General features: G+C 44.9%; 1 protein-coding gene across 1 annotated transcript in view; it reads left to right on the forward strand.

Moving 5' to 3' along the window:
* Positions 1–19,514, forward strand: part of MRPS5 (mitochondrial ribosomal protein S5) — a 97,900-nt gene extending 78,386 nt beyond the window's left edge. Inside the window, exons 6-11 of the mRNA XM_040429630.1 lie at positions 5,989–6,079; positions 7,783–7,829; positions 8,455–8,512; positions 10,924–10,986; positions 16,628–16,764; positions 19,273–19,514. Coding sequence (XP_040285564.1) covers positions 5,989–6,079; positions 7,783–7,829; positions 8,455–8,512; positions 10,924–10,986; positions 16,628–16,764; positions 19,273–19,497 — 621 coding nt within the window. The 3' untranslated portion in view covers positions 19,498–19,514. The remainder of the gene's footprint in view (positions 1–5,988; positions 6,080–7,782; positions 7,830–8,454; positions 8,513–10,923; positions 10,987–16,627; positions 16,765–19,272) is intronic.
* Positions 19,515–19,972: the final 458 nt, after the last annotated feature.

Genomic DNA, 19,972 nt, shown 5'->3' on the forward strand with positions numbered 1-19,972 from the left:
CCCCCTGGTTCTCCAACATGCTTATGTGCATATGAATAAAATGCAGATATCTCAGCAGCGGTTTAAAGGGAATCTGTCACCTATTTTGACCATATAAAACCATTAACATAGCAATGTGCAATAAAGTACCTTCATTCCTGCATGGGTCCTCTCTCTTTTATTCCACTTTTGATTCAGATGAAAAAGCGATTTTTCTAAAATGCAAATTAAGTCTCAAGGTGCCCAGAGGGGCGTTATTACCCTGCTCTAGTGCCCAGTAACGCCCCCCTGCAGTGCCCAGCCCGCCTTTCTTCCAAGCCCAGCACGCCTCCTAAGAAATAAATGTACTCCCACATACTTGCCGAACGGCTCCGCCCCCTCCACTACGTCATTTAATTTATTCACTGCACCGTCCTTGCTTCCTCCTCTCTTTGTCTACGGCTCCGCCCCCTCCACTATGTAATTTAATTTATTCACTGCACCTTCCTTGCTTCCTCCTCTCTTGGCCTCCGAAATCCCACGCAGGCGCAGTATCGCTGAGTGCCTGCGCCTGTACGATACTCCTGCTCCAGAGGGCAACAGCCTCAATAGTGTCACTGGGCATGCGCTGAGCCCAGTGACTTAATCAGAGCGCTGTTGCCCTCTGGAACAAGAGTATCGTACAGGTGCAGGCACTCAGCGATACTGCGCCTGCGCGGGATTTCGGAGGCCAAGAGAGGAGGAAGCAAGGACGGTGCAGTGAATAAATTAAATGACGTAGTGGGGAGGGGGCGGCGCCGTTCGGCAAGTATGTGGGAGGACATTAATTTCTTAGGAGGCGTGCTGGGCTTGGAAGAAAGGCCGACTGGGCACTGCAGGGGGGCGTTACTGGGCACTAGAGGAGAGTAATAATGCCCCTCTGGGCACCTTAAGACTTAATTTGCATATCAGAAAAATCGCTTTTTTATCTGAATGAAAAGTGGAATAAAAGAAAGAGGACCCATGGAGGAATGAAGGTATTTTATTGCACATTGCTATGTTAACGGTTTTATATGGTCAAAATAGGTGACAGATTCCCTTTAACATACAGGCAAAAGAAAGTTATCATTTCAATCAGTATTATCAACTCTACTAGCAAGTGTGCCTGGTTTAATCGGGTTGATCATGCTGACGGAGGCTCTTTAAGGGTAGGTTCAGACGTGGTGGATTTGCAGTACAAATCTGCAGCAGCTTATTGCACACTAAAAGTGGATTGGGTTTTCCATTTGTAGCGGAAACTTTCTGTATAGATTTGGGGATGTGAAGTGGATTTAAAAATCTGCAAAACGATCAATATTTTGTGGATTATCTGCGGATTTCTCCCATTGACTTCAATGTGGAATTCAAAATCCAAACAATGGCGGTCAAGTTGATATACTGTGGTAGCCTCGGATATGGCCCTTGACTATTAATGGGGCAGCCATCACATTTACTTAAATCAAGGTGCAGACACAAACACACTCCAACAACTTTTTTCATTCATTTGTATTATGCTAATTAGCCCTTTTGAGCACCAAAGGTGATATAACAGTGGACAAAAGCCAGCAGATGACATGGCTCCCCAAACCATCACTGACTGTGGAAACTTCACACTGGACCTTGGATTGCGTGCCTCTACACTCTTCTTCCAGATTCTGGGACCTTGATTTCCAAATAAAATGCAAACTTTACTTTCATCTGAAAACAGGACTTTGGGCCACTGAGCAACAGTCCAGCCCTTTTTCTCCTTAGCCCAGGTAAGATGCTTCTGACGTTGTCAGTGGTCCTCAGTGGCTTGACACAAGGAATGTGAGAGTTGTAGCCCATGTCCTGGATGTGTGTGTGTTTGGGGGCTCTTAAAGGGTTTCTGTCACCTAAAAAATGGATGTGCTAATGTCAGCTGAACATAACTATATTAGTGCCATCTCACTGCCTGAAGCCATTACTGAGAAAAACAAACTTTTATAATATGCTAATTAGCATTTAGGAGCAGGGGTGGGGGGCGTTGCACCTGCTCCTAGAGGCTCAGTTTGCCCACCTATTTTGACGCCTTTCTTCTCTTGATTGACAGGGCCAGGGCAGCGCTGCTCTCCTCCCGCCGGCCATGTCTACTGCGAAAATCCCGCGCCTGCGCCGTCTCTTTCAGTATTCAGCGCAGGCGCAGTGAGAGATGGACGCTCGGCGGCTGCTGGCTTCCTCACTGCGCCTGCACTGATTACGTCAGAGTGCTCCCGGTAGAGAAGACAGCCGGCATCGCTGAGAAGAAGGCCCAGCGCTTTATTCCCACTTATACCACCAATGATCAAGGGGGAAAATAATAAACTATATTTTAGAAAATAAAAATACTAATATATTTATAAACACTATATCACCAATGAATAAAATTAATTTGGTACAAGAATATGTAAATATATATATATATATATATATATATATATATATATATATATATATATATAAATAATCTGGTGGCCAAATTAATTTTATTTGTTGGTGATACAGTGTTTATAAATATATTAATTATTAGTGTATATTTTTTTTTTTCAAAAATATTATTTCCCCCTTGATTTTTGGTGGTATAAGTGGGAATAAAGCGCTGGGCAACAAGGAATATTCTTACCACATAGAAGGATCCAGCGACGTCACTAGAATCTCCTCCTTTTTCTCGGCGATGCCGGCTGTCTTCTCTTCCGGGAGCACTCTGACGTAATCAGCGCAGGCGCAGTGAGGAAGCCAGCAGCCGCCGAGCGTCCTTCCCTCACTGCGCCTGCGCCGAATACTGAACGGGATGGCGCAGGATTTTCACAGTAGACACAGCCGGCGGGAGGAAAGAAGCCGATAATAGGTGGGCAAACGGAGCCTCTAGGAGCAGGTGCAACGCCCCGCCCCCCTGCTCTTAGAGGCTAATTAGCATATTCTAAAAGTTTGTTTTTCTCAGTAATGGCTTCAGGCAGTGAGATGTCACTAATATAGTTATTTTCAGCTGACATTAGCGATGTGTTAATGTCAGCCAAGCTTAACACCCATTTTTCAGGTGACAGAAACCCTTTAAAGCTCCAGCTGCAGTTCACCCCTTGTGAATCTCCCCCAAATTCTAAAATGTCCTTTTCTTGACAGTCCTTTCAAGAAAGCGGTAATCTTTATTGCTGATGCACTTTTTTCTACCACACCTTCTCCTTCCACTCAACTTTCAATGAATATGCGTGGATACAGCACTTGGTGAACAGCCAGCTTCTTTAGCAATGACCTTTTGTGGCTTCTCCTCCTTGTCGAGGGTGGCAATGACTGTCTTCTGGACAACTGTCAAGTCAGAAGTCTTCCCCATGATTGTGTAGCCTACTGAACCAGACTGAGGGACCATTTAAAGGCTTAGGAAACCTTTGTAGGTGTTTTGTGTTGATGGAGAGTGTGACACCATGACTCTACAATATTGAACTTACAATATTCTAATTTTCTGAGATACTGACTTTTGGAATTTCATTAGCTGTAAACCATATTCATCAACTTTAAAAGAAATAAACACTTGAAATAGATCACTCTGTGTGTAATGAATCTATAGAATAGGAGTGTCACCTTTTGAATTGAATTACTGAAATAAAGTAATTTTTTTTGAAGATATTCTAATTTATTGAGCTGCGCTACCATGTGTGTATGTATAATATATATCAGTGTGTGTATGTATAATGTATATCGGTGTGTGTATCTATCTAAACTGTTAATTTTCATTCCCTTATACTATTATTAATCTTGTCTTGGCAGTCTATGTACTGGTTCATTTAGTCTATATTATATGTCTTCGAACCCTTAAAGTGAGCAATGAAGAAAGGTCGCAGACAAATCTTCTGGGTGCAAGTTCCTCTAAATTGACCTTTTTACATTTTCTAATGGCTGTCAGCAAACACAATCAAATGTGCACTTCAGTTACCACAGGCTACCTCAAGGATGTCTTCTTGTTCCCAAGACCTCTTCCTCAGCTTGTCTTTGAAAAGATGCACTGCAATAACGAGGGAGGGAGGGGGGGGGGGGGCGAACAGAGAAGGAAAATTGTATTCGTTTTATGGCAATAAAGGGATTTGCAGCAGTCTTCTCTGTGTTGCATTTCTACAAAACCTATTTTAGAGTTCATTTAATATGGAGCGAATTGTGCATTGATGCTGCCACCTGGTGGCTCAGTAAAGGCTTAACACGTATGCCGTAGTCAGCTCATCGATGTCCATCACTCATATTCTTTATTGGTTCAGATTAAAATCCGTAATGTAAAACAGCATGTGTAAATTCAAGATGCAAGGTTGGCTGACGCGTTTCAGGATACACAGTCCCTTTGTCATAGCACTTTACTTTGCTGTGTGCATGAAGACAGCCCATGCGCATATGCGCTAATAATGTATATGGACATCATAGAAGGCGTCCTCAGCTCAGAACACCCCCCCCCCCCCCCCCTTCTCTTTGAGCCAATCTGTTCCGGTGGACTTTACCTTTTTAGTATATGGATGGGTTTCCTTTGCATGGCTGCTATACAATAATGCATTTCTCCAGCAGTGACAACTGCGGGGAAAATGTCTGCCTAGCCTGTGCTTTTCCTGGCAAAATCTCTTCATATGTGTATCATAGATGGTACGGGGCGGGACCCGGAACAACTTGATAAGACTAGGGTTGCACAATCCATCCAAATATTAATACTATTTTGATACTTCGATGCGTCTACTGCTTCCGTACTGACATTGTCAGTATTTCAATACGCTATAGGGGCATTCATAATAAAGGGGGGGCACTAAGGGGAGCATTCATAATACAGGGGGGGGCACTAAATGTGGTATTCATAATACAGGGGGGGCACTAAGGGGAGCATTCATAATACAGGGGGGGCACTAAGGGGAGCATTCATAATAAAGGGGGGGCACTAAGGGGAGCATTCATAATACAGGGGGGGCACTAAGGGGAGCATTCATAATACAGGGGGGGCACTAAAGGTGGTATTCATGATACTAGGGGGTACTAATGGGAATAATAATATTAGGTGACGTTAAGAATACTTGATGCAGTAATGGAATATTAATCATACTGGTGGCACTATGGGGGGAAATGGTCAGGGGGCACTGTAGGGGAAATTATGTATACAGAGAGTACTGCAGGGGTTGGGATTAAAAAAAAAATCATCCATTTTAATACTCGCTTTTAACGGTCATTAAAAACAGACAGACGACCATAAAATGGCTATGAATAACTGACAATGTGTCGTGTGAATATAGTCTTGGTGTTGAGGCCACATGGAGCGACATTTTGGCAGCCCAGATCTGTTGTGTTTGTCGTGGTTTTCTAATCTAATTGTACAGTGATGTCCGGCTGCTCGATTTTGCTGGAAAAGAGCTGTTCCACCCACAAAACTGCATGTAATTAACCGGCCATTATGTATCAGTGGCCGTGTAGGTTTACAATTCACGATTCAGACTGTGAAAAAGCATGATATTACACTTAGTATTGGTGTCGAAGTCCACATTCTGGTATTGTGGAAACCCTAGATGACACTACCTGTTATGGCTCCCCTGGCTACAACTTAAAGTACCATTTATGTCCTTTCCTGGTGCAAAAAGAGGAGTGAAAAATGACTGATTTAGGCCTCATGTACACGACCGTTGTTTTGGTCCGCATCCGAGTTTTGGTCCGCAGTTTTTGCGGCTTGGATGCGGACCCATTCACTCCATGTGCTTTCCGCATCCGTTGCTCCGTTCCGTGGTCCGCAAAAAAAATATAACCTGTCCTATTCTTGTCCGTTGTGCGGACAAGAATAGGCAGTTATATTAATCGTTCCACAAATTGCGGATCGCACACGGACGCCATCTGTGTTTTGCGGATCCGCAATTTGTAGACCACAAAACACACAACGGTCATGTGCATGAGGCCTTACTCTTATATCCGGTAAATGTTATTGCGCCCTGAAAAATCCAGAGATTTTGTGATTTCCGTAGACTGTAGTGGTTGGGTAATACCGATTGGTTTCTTGTGTCATTCTAGATGAAAAGTGTGTTCAACATGACAGCCAAAGAAGGAAGAAAGCGATCTGTCAGTGTCTTGGTGGCGGTCGGAAATGGCAACGGAGCTGCCGGTAAGAGCTTTAGTGCATCTTGTGGGGGTTTATTTAACAAGGAAAAAAACTACATATAAAAAGATATAATAAAAGAGCTTCCCCAGTATAATTTAGCATTAAAAATAATTTAGTAATTACCTTCTGTGACAAAAATACTCCAGATGCGCCCTCTAGTGTTCAAAATGAATAGTAATGTGCATGTGCACCTACCAAGCTAAATGAGGGCGAACACACATGCTCAGTTTCAATTTTCTCTTCTACCACCATTTTATTATAGATTATTAAGATTATGGGGGTCATTTACTATCAGATATATCGCAGATTGCGGTGCAAAGGTTATTTGCGACTCAATGTGTGACTTTTCCCCGCTCACTGCAGGTCTAAAAAATGGGGCGTGGCCGATAGGCCCGTCTTATTTATCATTTTCTACGCCTGTTTTATGCATAGAAAATGGAAGGAAGCTGGCTTACACTTGGATCGGCGTTGGATGTGCCGAAATGATGTAGTGGCTGGCGACTCTAGATAACTTGTCAGATCCACCGCCAGTGCAGGGGTTAGTAAGACCGGTGTCTAAAACGCTAGTCTTAATAAATGGCCCCCTACGTATCTATGTACGGTGGCTTTAAAGGGAACCGGTCACTATGGAAATGCAATGCAATCTTCAGGCAGCATGTTATAGAGCAGGGGAGCTGAGCAGAGTGATCTACATTGAACCCTGTGCTCTTTTTATGCATTGGAGTCATGTGGGCGGTCCTAGTCGGTGATTGGCCGGCTTCCCTATACGTGTAGTCATGCAGTTAGCTGTCAATCACTGAGCGGCACCGCCCACATGACTCCAATGCATAAGAAAGAGCAGAGGTTTAAATGTATAAAATACAAGTTTTGCTGAATCTTTTCCCATAAAACTCTATATCAGTCTGCTCAGCTCCTCCTGCTCTATAACACGCTGCCTGCAGATTGTGGTGACAGGTCCTCTTTAATGGATGACTAATTGGATATTCCATAAATCAAATGGGTAGGTCTGACTGCTGGGAACGCCGCTGATCCCAAAAACAGGGGCACTCCTGATCAGTGACTTTCCATTATGTCCTCTATTAGATACGGTTCCAGCTTAGTGAGCTCAGGATCAATGGAAAACTCCATATAATACAAACCTAATATGCTAAAGAGCGGCCTGTCGCCAGTAATCCCTTTAAAGAGCGCTGCCACCTCAAATGGTGAAATAAGACCTCGTTCACACGAACAATACTGGTTGTGTCAGGATTGGTTCAGGGTGCATTCAGTGAAATTCGCGCCAGTTTGCAAGCGAGTTCAGTCAGCTTTGTCTCCGATTGCGTTCAGTTTTTTTCCACATGGGTGCAATCTGTTTTGATGCATTTTTCACGCGCGTGAAAAAAAAAAAAACCTGAAGGTTTACAAACAACATCTCCTAGCAACCATCAGTGAAAAACGCATTGCATCCGGATTACATCACTTACATTACTTTCACTTCTGTGAGGCCAGGGCGGCGTGAAAAAACGCAGAATATAGACCATGCTGCGATTCTCGCGAAACGCAGAAATGATGCGTGAAAAGAAACGCTCATGTACACAGACCCATTGAAATGAATGGGTCAGGATTCAGCGCGGGTGCAATGCGGAAAACTCGCTTGTGTGAAAAGGCCTAACTGTGAGCAACGACAGCACGGTGAAAACTGATTATTATTTTTGTCTCCTTGACAGGATTTGCTGTTGGAAAAGCCAGTGACAGACTGATAGCCCTCAGAAAGGTAAGTCTCCTCCACTAAGCAATCTTCATTTTTTTTTTCCCCTTGGGAATCTGCCAAGGACCACGCCGAGTTCGGTTTCAAGTTTTAAAGTGGTTTTCCACTTTAAAAATCAACTCCCGAAGTTATTCAACAAAGTCACGCGTTTAACTTACTTTGGCTCATTGGAGCCCATACATTCTAGTAATAACGGAGACGAATCTCCGTACAGTACTATTATGAAGTTTTGAATGAGGCGACTTCTGATAAAGCACCCAAAGCTTGAATGTACTCAATGTGCGCTGAGCGACGCGCCGTCTCGCCAGTTGGCTCTCATTTCTTTAAAGAAACCCTGAATTATTGCACATTGGAGCACTGAAGGTAACGGAGAACACTGCTGGGGGCAGTGGTAATAAACTGTTTGAGGCTACATGCAAACTGCGGATCCGCAATAATAAGGATGACATCCATATGCCATCCATTTTTTTTTTTTTTTTTTTGCGGATCCATTGTAACAAAGCCTAAAACGGACAAGAACCAGAAACCAAATACGTTTGTGTGCATGAGGCCTAATGCAGGATTTTTTCTCTGCTGTTTTTTGCGCACTGCGCTATAAATGTTGTCTTTTTTCTGTCCTCTCTCTGTGCAGGCAAAGAACAGAGCTGTGCAGTATCTGCATTATATCGAACGATGCAACAACCACACAAGTGAGCTCCGCATGACTGCATATTACCAGTTACCCCCCCTTCCTCCCCCCCCTTCCATCGACAGGGATTTTTGTGCCTTAAAGGGGTTAAGGGGTTCTCCGGGCTACAGATATTGATGGCCTAGCCTCAGGATATGTCATCAGTATCCGATCGGTGGAGGGCCGACACCTGGCATCCCCACCAATCAGCTGGTTTGGGCAGCTGCCGGGTGTATGGAGCTGCGGGCAGTCAGTGCCTTATGCTTCTGCTAGGTCATCAATATCTGTGGTCCAGAAAACCCCTTTAATGACCAGATACCTCTCAGAATTTCCACCGAGTATGTCCAGGTGCCAGTAAAATCACTAGACTAGAAATAAAACTTGCAGCGTTCGTTCATATGCAATAGGAGCCATGTGTCTGATTATTCTGGGCTCTCCACCATATCTAGTTAGAAGATTGAAGAAGTCCTGTCGCCTCTCCTTACATGTCTGTTTCTTTAACTACTTGCATTCCCCATGTCATAGCAATTCTGGAGCATCTACTGTTATGACTCTATGTTGTGCTGTTCCTCCATTAGTCTAACTAGAAATGTATGAATGAACTGCGAGCAGTTTGCAAAGAAGATCCAGCTGGGTGTTACCAGTGTGGGTGTGTGCACAGTCTGATACTATGCAGTTAGTGCTGGCAGTGTCAGACCCAAGACCCAGCTAGATGTTCATTGCAAACTGCTGGCAATTCATTCTTAAATTGCTAGTAAGAATAATAGAGGAATGGGCAAAACATAAAGTTATATGAAAAGATGCTGCAGTATTGGTATTACATGGGGCATGCGCATAGTCAGCAGAGGTGAGAGGTCCGCTTTAAATGGAATGGAAATTGTGTCTCTAAAGTGGTAAATATGTTTAATTTGTATATATCCAATAAAGAGTGTGGTGGTTTCTTGCTGCTGGTACTTTTTCTCTTAAAGTGCCCATACACATAACCGTAAATTCGTCCAAGCTTGTTGATTTCATAGGGACAGGACGACTAGCTTATGTGTATGAGGGTGTGCCAACTTTACATGTCAGATGACTTTGGGGGGGAAAGAAGAGAAGACATGTTGAATTTCGGGGGAAATAATCCAGCGGAGGTGTCTAGCAGCAGATTACTCCCCTATCCCATTGAGAACAATTGTATCTTCTGAGCGTACATGTGTGCAGGAGTTCTTCAGACAAGATTATGAGCGCCTAAAATGTGTGCGTGCAGGTGGTCCGAGTTTACAGCCGCTGGTCTCGATGCTGCCTGTTCCATTGTTGACATCTTCACAAGCCTACTGCCTGTGTGTGTGTGTGTGTATGTATGTATGTGTATATATATATATATATATATATATATATACAGTACAGACCAAAAGTTTGGACACACCTTCTCATTCAAAGAGTTTTCCTTATTTTCATGACTATGAAGGCATCAAAACTATGAATTAACACGTGGAATTATATACATAACAAACAAGTGTGAAACAACTGAAAATATGTCATATTCTAGGTTCTTCAAAATAGCCACCTTTTGCTTTGATTACTGCTTTGCACACTCTTGGCATTCTCTTGATGAGCTTCAAGAGGTAGTCCCCTGAAATGGTTTTCACTTCACAGGTGTGCCCTGTCAGGTTTAATAAGTGGGATTTCTTGCCTTATAAATGGGGTTGGGACCATCAGTGGCGTTGAGGAGAAGTCAGGTGGATACACAGCTGATAGTCCTACTGAATAGACTGTTAGAATTTGTATTATGGCAAGAAAAAAGCAGCTAAGTAACCACCTCTGTCACCTCCCTCCAAGTCTTTATGGAGAGGGCCAGGCAGCGTTCGCATCCTCCTGCCGGCCCTGAGCGCATGGTAATTCTCGCGCCTACGCTGTGCCGTTTAGTATTCTGCACAGGCATAGTGAAGGAAGGTAGCTCACTGGCTGACGACTTCCTTAATGCGCTTGCGCTGAATACTGCACGGCGTGAGATTTACCATGCGCTCAGGGCCGGCAGGAGGATGCCAACGCTGCCTGACCCCGTCAATTAAGACTTACAGGGAGGAGACAGAGGTGGGAGAACGGAGCCTCTAGGAGCAGGAGCAACGGGGACATGGATAAAACTAGTAATAGGCTAGTTAGGTTCAGCTGACATTAGTACATCGCTAATGTCAACCAGAAACCCTTTAAGAAGCTTGTTTTGAATATAGTAGGATTTACAAGGTTCTGTGCTCAATAGTATAGGGAGGAAATACATTATAGCAGGGCGGGTGGAACAAATAAGAATTTTGGAGAGAGAGAGAGTTTTTGGTAGAGTTTCAGAGCGTTCTGAAATTCTTGGAAACCTTTGCCATTTCAGGAGCTTTAACTTGTTACTATTGGTCTTTTATTTAGCTTGTGACCCGTAACTGTTAATTTCCTCTCTTCCCCTAGTATTTCATGATATAACATCAACTTATAAGAGAACTACAATTAAAATGAAGAAACAGAACCATGGTAAGTGAAGGCTTTGTTGCGCTAGTGTATTTTCTCCATGCTAAATATCACTTCAAATATATATATATGATATATCAGTAAGCATGCTCCTCTGTTTTCAGAACTCCCATAGAAGTGAACGGAAAGAGCTGCGCATGCGCGGCCACCTCTCCATTCACAGAGGCTGGCCTGTCAGACAGGTCCCTAATCTCGAAATAGCAGTATGTTCCATATATAATGTATATTTTTTTTAAATGCAAATTGCGTGTCCACAACACACCCGCCCGGCACCCCTATAGAAATGCCTATTCTTGTCCGGAGCTGCGGACCCGAAGATCGGGGCCGCGCTCCGCAATTGCGGATGCAGACAGCACACTGTGTGCTGTCCGCATCCATTTCGTCCCCATAGAGAATGAATGGGTCCGCACCCGTTCCGCAAAATTGCGAAACGGATGCGGACCCATTTTGCGGACGTGTGAATGGAGCCTAACCCCTACACAGTGTAGCGGTATACTGTATATTGTGTGGCACAGTGTAGCGGTATACTGTATATTGTGTGGCACAGTGTAGCAGTATACTGTATATTGTGTGGCACAGTGTAGAGGTATACTGTATATTGTGTGGCACAGTGTAGCGGTATACTGTATATTGTGGGGCACAGTGTAGCGGTATACTGTATATTGTGGGGCACAGTGTAGCGGCATACTGTATATTGTGGGGCACAGTGTAGGCTATATGTGTATAACATAAACATATTTCACATGAAAACTTACAATTACTTGGCTCGGCCCTTGGGGATCTCGGACGCCACTTCAACACTTGGCCGGGGGCTTGGCGGGGCTGATGTTGTGTTTTATCCTAATGAGAAAGATTTCATAATAAGGATTTGGAGAAAGGGCAGAGGAATAGCAGAGCAAGGGTTGTAATAAAGCCCACCATAATGCCCCCCCCCCCCAGTTGAGCTAATGTCCCCATTGTGCCCCCATAATGTCCCAGTATAAAATACCCCTATATAGTGCCCCCAGTAAATTCCCCCATAGTGCTCCTCTCCCCCCTTCCTGCTAGTGCCCCCCATAATGTACCAGTATAAAATGCCCCATATATAGTGCCCCAGTAGATGCCCTCAGTGTCCGGCCTCTGATAGGCTGCCGGTATAGTGTCCCCCATAATGACCCCCAATAATGTTCCAGTAAGTGTCCCATAGATGCCCCCCATCTTGTGCCAGTATCAAGTGCCTCTCTCCTCCCCCCCACATGTCCCAGTATCATAGTGCCATCTCTCTCCCCCCCCCTCCCAATGTGCCAGTATCAAGTGCCTCTCTCCTTCCCACCCCCCATGTGCCAGTATCATAGTGCCAAACCCCCCCATGTGCCAGTATCAAGTGCCTCTCTCTTCCCCCCCATGTCCCAGTATCATAGTGCCATCTCCCCCCCCCCCCCCCCAAAAAAAAGTGCCAGTATCAAGTGCCTCTCCCCCCCCCATGTGCCAGTATCATAATGCCAAACCTACCCATGTGCCAGTATCAAGGGCCACCCCCCCCCCCCACGTGCCAGTATCATAGTGCCAAACCCCCCATGTGCTAGTATCAAGTGCCTCTCCTTCCCCCCCCCCCATGTGCCAGTATCATAGTGCCATCTCTCCCCCCCCCCCCAATGTGCCAGTATCAAGTGCCTCTCTCCTTCCCACCCCCCATGTGCCAGTATCATAGTGCCAAACCCCCCCATGTGCCAGTATCAAGTGCCTCTCTCTTCCCCCCCATGTCCCAGTATCATAGTGCCATCTCCCCCCCCCCCCCAAAAAAAAGTGCCAGTATCAAGTGCCTCTCCCCCCCCCCATGTGCCAGTATCATAATGCCAAACCCACCCATGTGCCAGTATCAAGTGCCACCCCCCCCCCACGTGCCAGTATCATAGTGCCAAACCCCCCAAGTGCCAGTATCAAGTGCCTCTCCTTACCCCCCATTGGCCAGTATCATAGTGCCATCTCTCCCCCCCCCCCAATGTGCCAGTATCAAGTGCCCCTCTCCTTCCCACCCCCCATGTGCCAGTATCATAGTGCCAAACCCCCCCCCCATGTGCCAGTATCAAGTGCCTCTCTCTTCCCCCCCATGTCCCAGTATCATAGTGCCATCTCCCCCCCCCCCCAAAAAAAAGTGCCAGTATCAAGTGCCTCTCCCCCCCCCATGTGCCAGTATCATAGTGCCAAACCTAATCAGAAGTACAAAAAATCCCTGCCCATCTGATCTCTATTTTCTTTCATACACATATGCCCTATACTCAGAAGTCATAGAAGCCCCTTAAAAAAAAAAAACTCCTCAGTGGGTGCCCCACCAGATGTATCACGTTTTTAGAAGTTTTTTTTAAGCGGTATTCCGACAACCACTCTGGTGTCTAAACATAAAATAATCTCCTACTACTCACCACTTTCTTCAGTGCCATTCTCTGCAGAGCTGGTTCAGTCCTCCTCTGCCACTTTTCCGCTGCAGCCAATCGCTGTCCTCAACAGTCTAACAGCAATTGGCTGCAGTGGTGACGTTGCAGACACTTGCATGTCACACCTGTCGGTGGCGTGCGCAGTGCAGGTGTACATCACGTGACCGCTGTATGCCAACTGCTTATAGATTTATAAAGCCAGTATTGAATTCAATGGGTGCTGTATAAATCTGTATCTAGCGAGCGCTCCCCCTGGTAGCAACTGGAAGTAGCCACTGCGACCATTTTACCGCAAGCAATGGACGCCGTTTAGTGTCTTGGCCCCGGTCCATTCATGCGAGTGAATAATAACTGCTCTTTTTGCAGATGTCTGACTTAGTAGGTTCTTTTAAGTGGATGTGGCAGCACTGGGTTTCACAAAATGTCCATAGAGATTAGAAAAACGGTTTATGCTGGTGACGCTGATCCGTGAAACATTACATATGTAAAGTGTTGTCTTCTCTCTGCCTTGTAAAAGTTTGAGCGTGCCCAGGTATACAGAAAGCTTACACGTCGGATGGATTGCACTGATCTGTAAAGCAATTCTGGGGAAATCCTATTACCGCCGGCAATGCCTTCCTGCACCAATGCACTTCTTTTTCTTTTAAACTATAATTGAAAAAACAAACTATAAGTACCAGTAGCTTTTTTTTTTTTTTTTTTTTTTTTTTTACGACCTGAAAAATATATTGATTTTCCTCCTGCGGCAGGAGGGGGAACACTCTCTAGACACATTTTCATCTGAATGATCTTTAAAAGGCTATTCATCACAGTTTAATTTACTAGATAGCCGAAATCTTTAATTTCACTTGCTGGCCACTCAGTCTCCTTTCTCTGTAAATTGCTCCAGTAGATTTTCGGTGCACTATCGGGAACGCCGCGTTCTTGAAAATTAAACTATAATTTAATGCCACCATAGCTTTCCGGAGACAGAAAATCGCTAGGATTATTTGGGCTGCCAGGCTGAAGAAAAGAGTGGGGCATGTGTTCTCACTCACTCGGTGCTGACCGGTGAACCCTATTACAGTTCTGGTGAGAGCATTTATTGCCGTACAAGACAAGTGAACGGCCTCGGATATGTGTTGTCTGCGTTTCCTCCTTGTAATAGCATTAGAGAAGTAAGCAAAGGGAATACAAATCCCAGCGCACAGGAGGCAGGGACACAGAAAATGTCATCGTGGTAGAAAAAAAGGATCTTGAATTCTACAAAATCTTATAGAACTTCTTAGCTGTTTAAAGGGGTTTTCCGGGGAGAGGGGAGTTTTTAATTTCAGAATGGGTTAAAAATCTAAAAGATTCCCCTGGCACCCCTGCTTGCCTCCACTCCTTGGTTCTGATTCAGGACACAGAAATGGAGATCACTGGCCACAGCGGTGACTCGCCTCGGCCGGTGATTGCCTGAGCAGACTTCGTTCTTTTTTTATTTTTAACCCATTCTCACTTTAAAAAATAAAAATATTCCCCTGGAAAACACCCAAACAAAATGGTGGTAGAATTGTACATTCTGCAGGTCTTCTGCTTAGCAGTACTTCCAGCCCCTTGCTGTACCAGGATATGGAGCACAGCAGTATTCAAGTGAACGTGGCTATGTTTCAGTACCCTGCTACAGATGGTGGATAGGAGCACCTCTGTGCAGGGAAAGTACCTTGGGGGCCAGATGGCCCGTCATGTACAGAAGCCTATTAAAAGGGCATCTGTCAGCAGATTTGTACCTATGAAACTGGCTGACCTGTTACATGTGCCCTCGGCATCTGAAGGCATCTGTGTTGGTCCCATGTTCATATGTGTCCGCATTGCTGAGAAAAATCTAGTTTTAATGTATGCAAATGAGCCTCTAGAAGCAACGAGGGTGTTGCTGTTACACCCAGAGGCTCAGCTCTCTCTGCAACTGCCAGGCCCTCTCCACTTTGATTTTTGACAGAATTCGGGGTCAGGTGAGATCATCTTTACACTGCCTGACCCTGTCAGTCAAAGTGCAGAGGATGCAGCATTGCAGAGAGAGCAGAGTCTCTAGGTGTAACGGCAACACCCCCGTTGCTCCTAGAGGCTCATTTGCATATACTAAAACATCATTTTTCTCAGCAATGCGGATACATATGAATGTGGGACCAACACAGATGCCTTCAGCTACCAAGTGCACATGTAATAGGTCAGCCAGTGTCATAGGTACAAATCTGCTGACTGATGCCCTTTTAAGGGCTCAAAGCTGCTGACAGATGCTCTTTAAGCCCTGCTGGTGGCATAATACACTGCACTACATGAGGATTACATGTTCAAGTCTGCTTGTAGGACTAATAGATATAGTAAAAAAAAAAGTTGCTAACTAAAAAAAAAAAAAATGCTTTTTATTTTCTCCTGTTACCCTTTTTGAAGATAAAACATTTGGGCCAAAAAATTGTATCACTAAAAAAAATAATTTTATTTTTATTTTTACTGCCGAGTTCTGATAAGTTCTATGCCACCACTAGACAAATTCCTTGAAACCCTCCACCAATATTGTGTGATCACTGATCCACGCTGTTTGTCTACATCTCGTGGCGTGCCTCCTTCATGTCATATTTAGGGTGTGTTCCTATGTCACCGTTTTTTGCAAAACTACAGTGTGAAAACGACACATGAGAAAACGCCCTAAAGAAGTGAACACTTTGGCCTAGATTTTCTGATAGATGGTGTAAGCTTAGACCGGCTGTCTATCCCTGCACCAGATTTATCACAGGGGCTCAGGCTGGCTGATAAATGTTGTGCAGGAATAGACACTTTTCTCTGACTTTACCAACCATTCATTGACTCAAATTTTACACCAGAATTATCGAGCAATTTTTGGCGCAGAATGGGGCGCCTTAGGCCCTGCCCCCTTTCCACAAAGCTCCACCCCTTGTAGCTAAGCCCCACCCCTTGTGGAGCATTCAGGAAACACTATAGAAACCCTATAGGCGTCAATTTGTGCCTCTTTTTAGACAGATTTTCGGCTCAGGCACATAACTAAATCTTGGCTATTGTCTCATTACTTCGGTGTGGGGTTCTCGGTGAAGTTACCAGTCAGGTACATTCAGCTTTACCATGATGTGACCGCTTATTCCATTGTGGAGGAAGGAGTAGCATTTAACTGCATTTCTCACGGCACTTGGAGGAGATGTAAGGAACCTCATCTACTCCTGGTTTACTCTTATGTACATTGTGTTCTTGTTTAGGTCACGGTCTCCATTGTCATAGAGCCGTTATCACCATCTGCAAGTTAATTGGAATCCAGGACATGTATGCCAAAGTGAGTGGTTCCTGCAACATGCTTAACCTCACAAGGGCGCTCTTCTTGGGTCTGGCACAGCAGGTATGTCACCATCCATTTTATGCCTGACAACGGTCTGTCAAAAGTGTACTAATGTAGCAGAGCCGTTCAATCTGCAGCTATTCCTCTTGACTCCCAAATGTGCGTGTGTTGTCTGGCATCGGCCTGTCTCCTGCGAGAACAAAAAGATTTGGCAAAAAAGTCAACAGGAAATCATTGCTTTATTTAACTAGCAATACGTCCAATATAAGACCGCTGCAACGGGGGGAGCAGCCAATAGCAGGCCGCGACGGTGACCAGCCTCCCTACCATTACGGATGACACTAGGGAGGCTGGTCACTGTTGCAGCCAGCTATTGGCTGCTACCCCCGTCACCAGATTTTTTGATCCGAGCGACGGGGAGATGCAGTGGCGGCCGTGCAGGGATCCTGAGGGGCGCGGGTGTCGGGGAACAGGTAAGTATGCTGTAGAGGAGGGGCCCGGGCATTCTGGGGGTCATTATAGGGATTGGATAACCCCTTTATTATGCACCATGTGCATATATCTTTAAAGGGGTTGTACACCCCTGGGGGCCTTTTGGGCAGACCACCCAGCGTGACCGGATCTGCGGAGGGAATAGTACTTACGTGATCCCCGCTGCTGGGTTCTGGCTCCTTCACTCCCCTTCGCCCACTGCAGATTTTGGGTCTCTGCACGTCAAGGTGATGCATGGAAGACGCGTCTCCACTGTGGCCTGTCATTGGCTGCAGCAGGCACGTGACCCATGTCGAACCAGATGTTGACGCAGGAAAGCCCAAGATCTGCAGAAGTGGCAGGGCGGTGAAGGAGTTAAAACCCAGCAGTGTGGATCAGGGAAGTATGATTCCCTATGCAGGTTCTGTCACGCTGGGGGGGTCTACCTAAATGCCCCCCGGCGGCAAACAACCCCTTTAAACTTATATGCATTTTATGTGTGATACAGAACAGGAGGCCCAGGATGGAGTACATGGTGGAGGTAACGGTGTATTATACCAGGGTGCGGTAGACGGTATACAGTATGTACATGGCATAACAATATGAAAACTGAAAAGAGGAATTGATCTATCCATATATAATAGAGAAAGAAATCGGCCTCACAGTTGATTTTCTTTATGGAAAGTCAACAAGAGAGAAAAGGGCCGATATTAAGTGGTGTCTTAGAGCGGAACTAGTCTGTAGACCAAAGACATTGCATTGTATTGTATGTAGATCTTCTGTATGGAAAAATTAAAAGTCTATACTTGACTAATAAAACAATAAGGAGGGGGGGTTGAATTTATCATGAGGGAAATGTTTGTAGTCATTTTTCTGTGAGTCTGTTTTGTCTGACGTATTTTGCCCCAAACTTTGATTCCAGAAATTTGGCGTATCTTTAAACATAACAATTTTGTTTAGAGATAATACTCCCATTTTTATGCCACCCCCCTCCAATGGAGTAAGATTACGCCTTTTTTGCAATTATTTTTTGAAAAAGTTACTGTTGATAAATCTGGAGGTCCGCTAATTAGCATATGTAGCCACACCCACTAACTTCCCAACCCACTTTTCAAAGTGGCAAAGGCAGCCTAAAAAAATTGCAAATTTGATTTTGTGTCTGTTTTCTGGCTCAGATGAAATCATAAATTCCCCCCCTGATGCCACCCTGCCCACCCACATGGTACAGGAGACTGTGCTGACTTCTAGTACCTCAGCGCAGTCTCTGGAAATGCTTTCGGACTACTACTACTTCTCTGCATGTCCCATGTGGGGAGGTTATGTCACGTACATTTCCATGACTACTACAAGAAAGTTTAGACTAGCACATTCATGGTCACAGGCACATATCCATAAAGCGAGCATTCAGAAAGCGAATAAAAGTATGGCAGCGCAACATTTCACATGCAAACAATAGAACTGAGAAATGGGGATCATTCTAAATTAAAGTGGTACAATACCTACTATAAATGGAAAAATAGAAGCTCTTTAGGCACATTTTTGATCAAACGTGTGTCGGGCCCATCTACCAGGCGTCAAGGTGGCTTCCGCAGAGTAGAAATGTAGCTGGTTCCTACACTGCCCTGAATATTGTAGGCTTAGGTAAGTCCAAGAGAGGCGGTATACTAATGTTAGGACCCATCTGCGGAAGTCACCTTGACGCCTGGTAGATGGGCCCGACACACGCTTGATCAAAAATGTGCGCTAAGAGCTTCTATTTTTCCATTTATAGTAGGTATAATACCACTTTAATTTAGAATGATCCCCAATTCTCAGCTTTGTTGTTTGTATGTGAAATGTTGTACGGCCATACATTTCCATCACTGCCGCTGTGATCACAGAAGTGACTTTTGCTACTACTACAATTTTTATAGAGATGAAATGTCAGCTCTTGACATTTTATGAAAAATTGCCGCTTGAGAGGAGGGTCTCTTTTAAACGTAGAAACGAAATGTGAAAGTTTTACCGTTGTCAAGAAATTGTCTTCATAGAGTCTCGACGCTTAGGTGGTGTTAATAATTGTAATATCCGATCCTAACTGTCTGCTTTACAAAACAGGAGACCCATCAAGACCTAGCTAACAAGAAAGGCCTGCATGTGGTGGAGTTTAGAGAAGAATGCGGCCCTTTGCCCCACATTGTGGCTTCACCTCAAGGAGCGCTCTCTACAGTCCCAGAACCAGAAGGAGAGATCCCTGATATAAAACTAGACTGGGATGAAGTAAAACTATCCCAAGGGCTAAAGCGTTCCATCTGGGCCAATGTCAAGCGGACAGTCTGGTGAAAGTGAAATACGCACTTGTCCTTCGAAAAGAGAGACTGCGTGGAGAGAATACAGAGACTGAGACTTTTCTGCTGCAAAAGATGCTTAACTTAGGAGCCTCCACCTTCTATCATCATGGCGTTTTTATAAAAGGGGTTCTTCAGGAATCCTAATGTCCTAGAAAATATGGACAGGACTGATTCCTCCAGTTGTATAGCTATCTAGGAGGGTGAGTGGACGGGGCTTCAAGACACACTACACTAATGATGTGATCATGCCTGTGATATGCCATCATGGCTGAGCTGTCTGACAGGAAAACTCACCAAGTGCCATAGCATAGTGTGTAGTGCGGCCAAGTCTCCTCACCCCCTAGGCAGCTCTGCATGTGGAGGCAACCAGTCTTGCTCAGATTCTAGGACAGGTTGGTGGCGGCCATTTTAAATCCTTCCTGGAGAATCCCTTTAAATTTCTTCCATAGCTCTGCTCTTCGGATACA

The sequence above is a fragment of the Bufo bufo genome, chromosome 4 (genome assembly GCF_905171765.1).
Source record: "Bufo bufo chromosome 4, aBufBuf1.1, whole genome shotgun sequence".
NCBI lineage: Eukaryota > Metazoa > Chordata > Amphibia > Anura > Bufonidae > Bufo > Bufo bufo.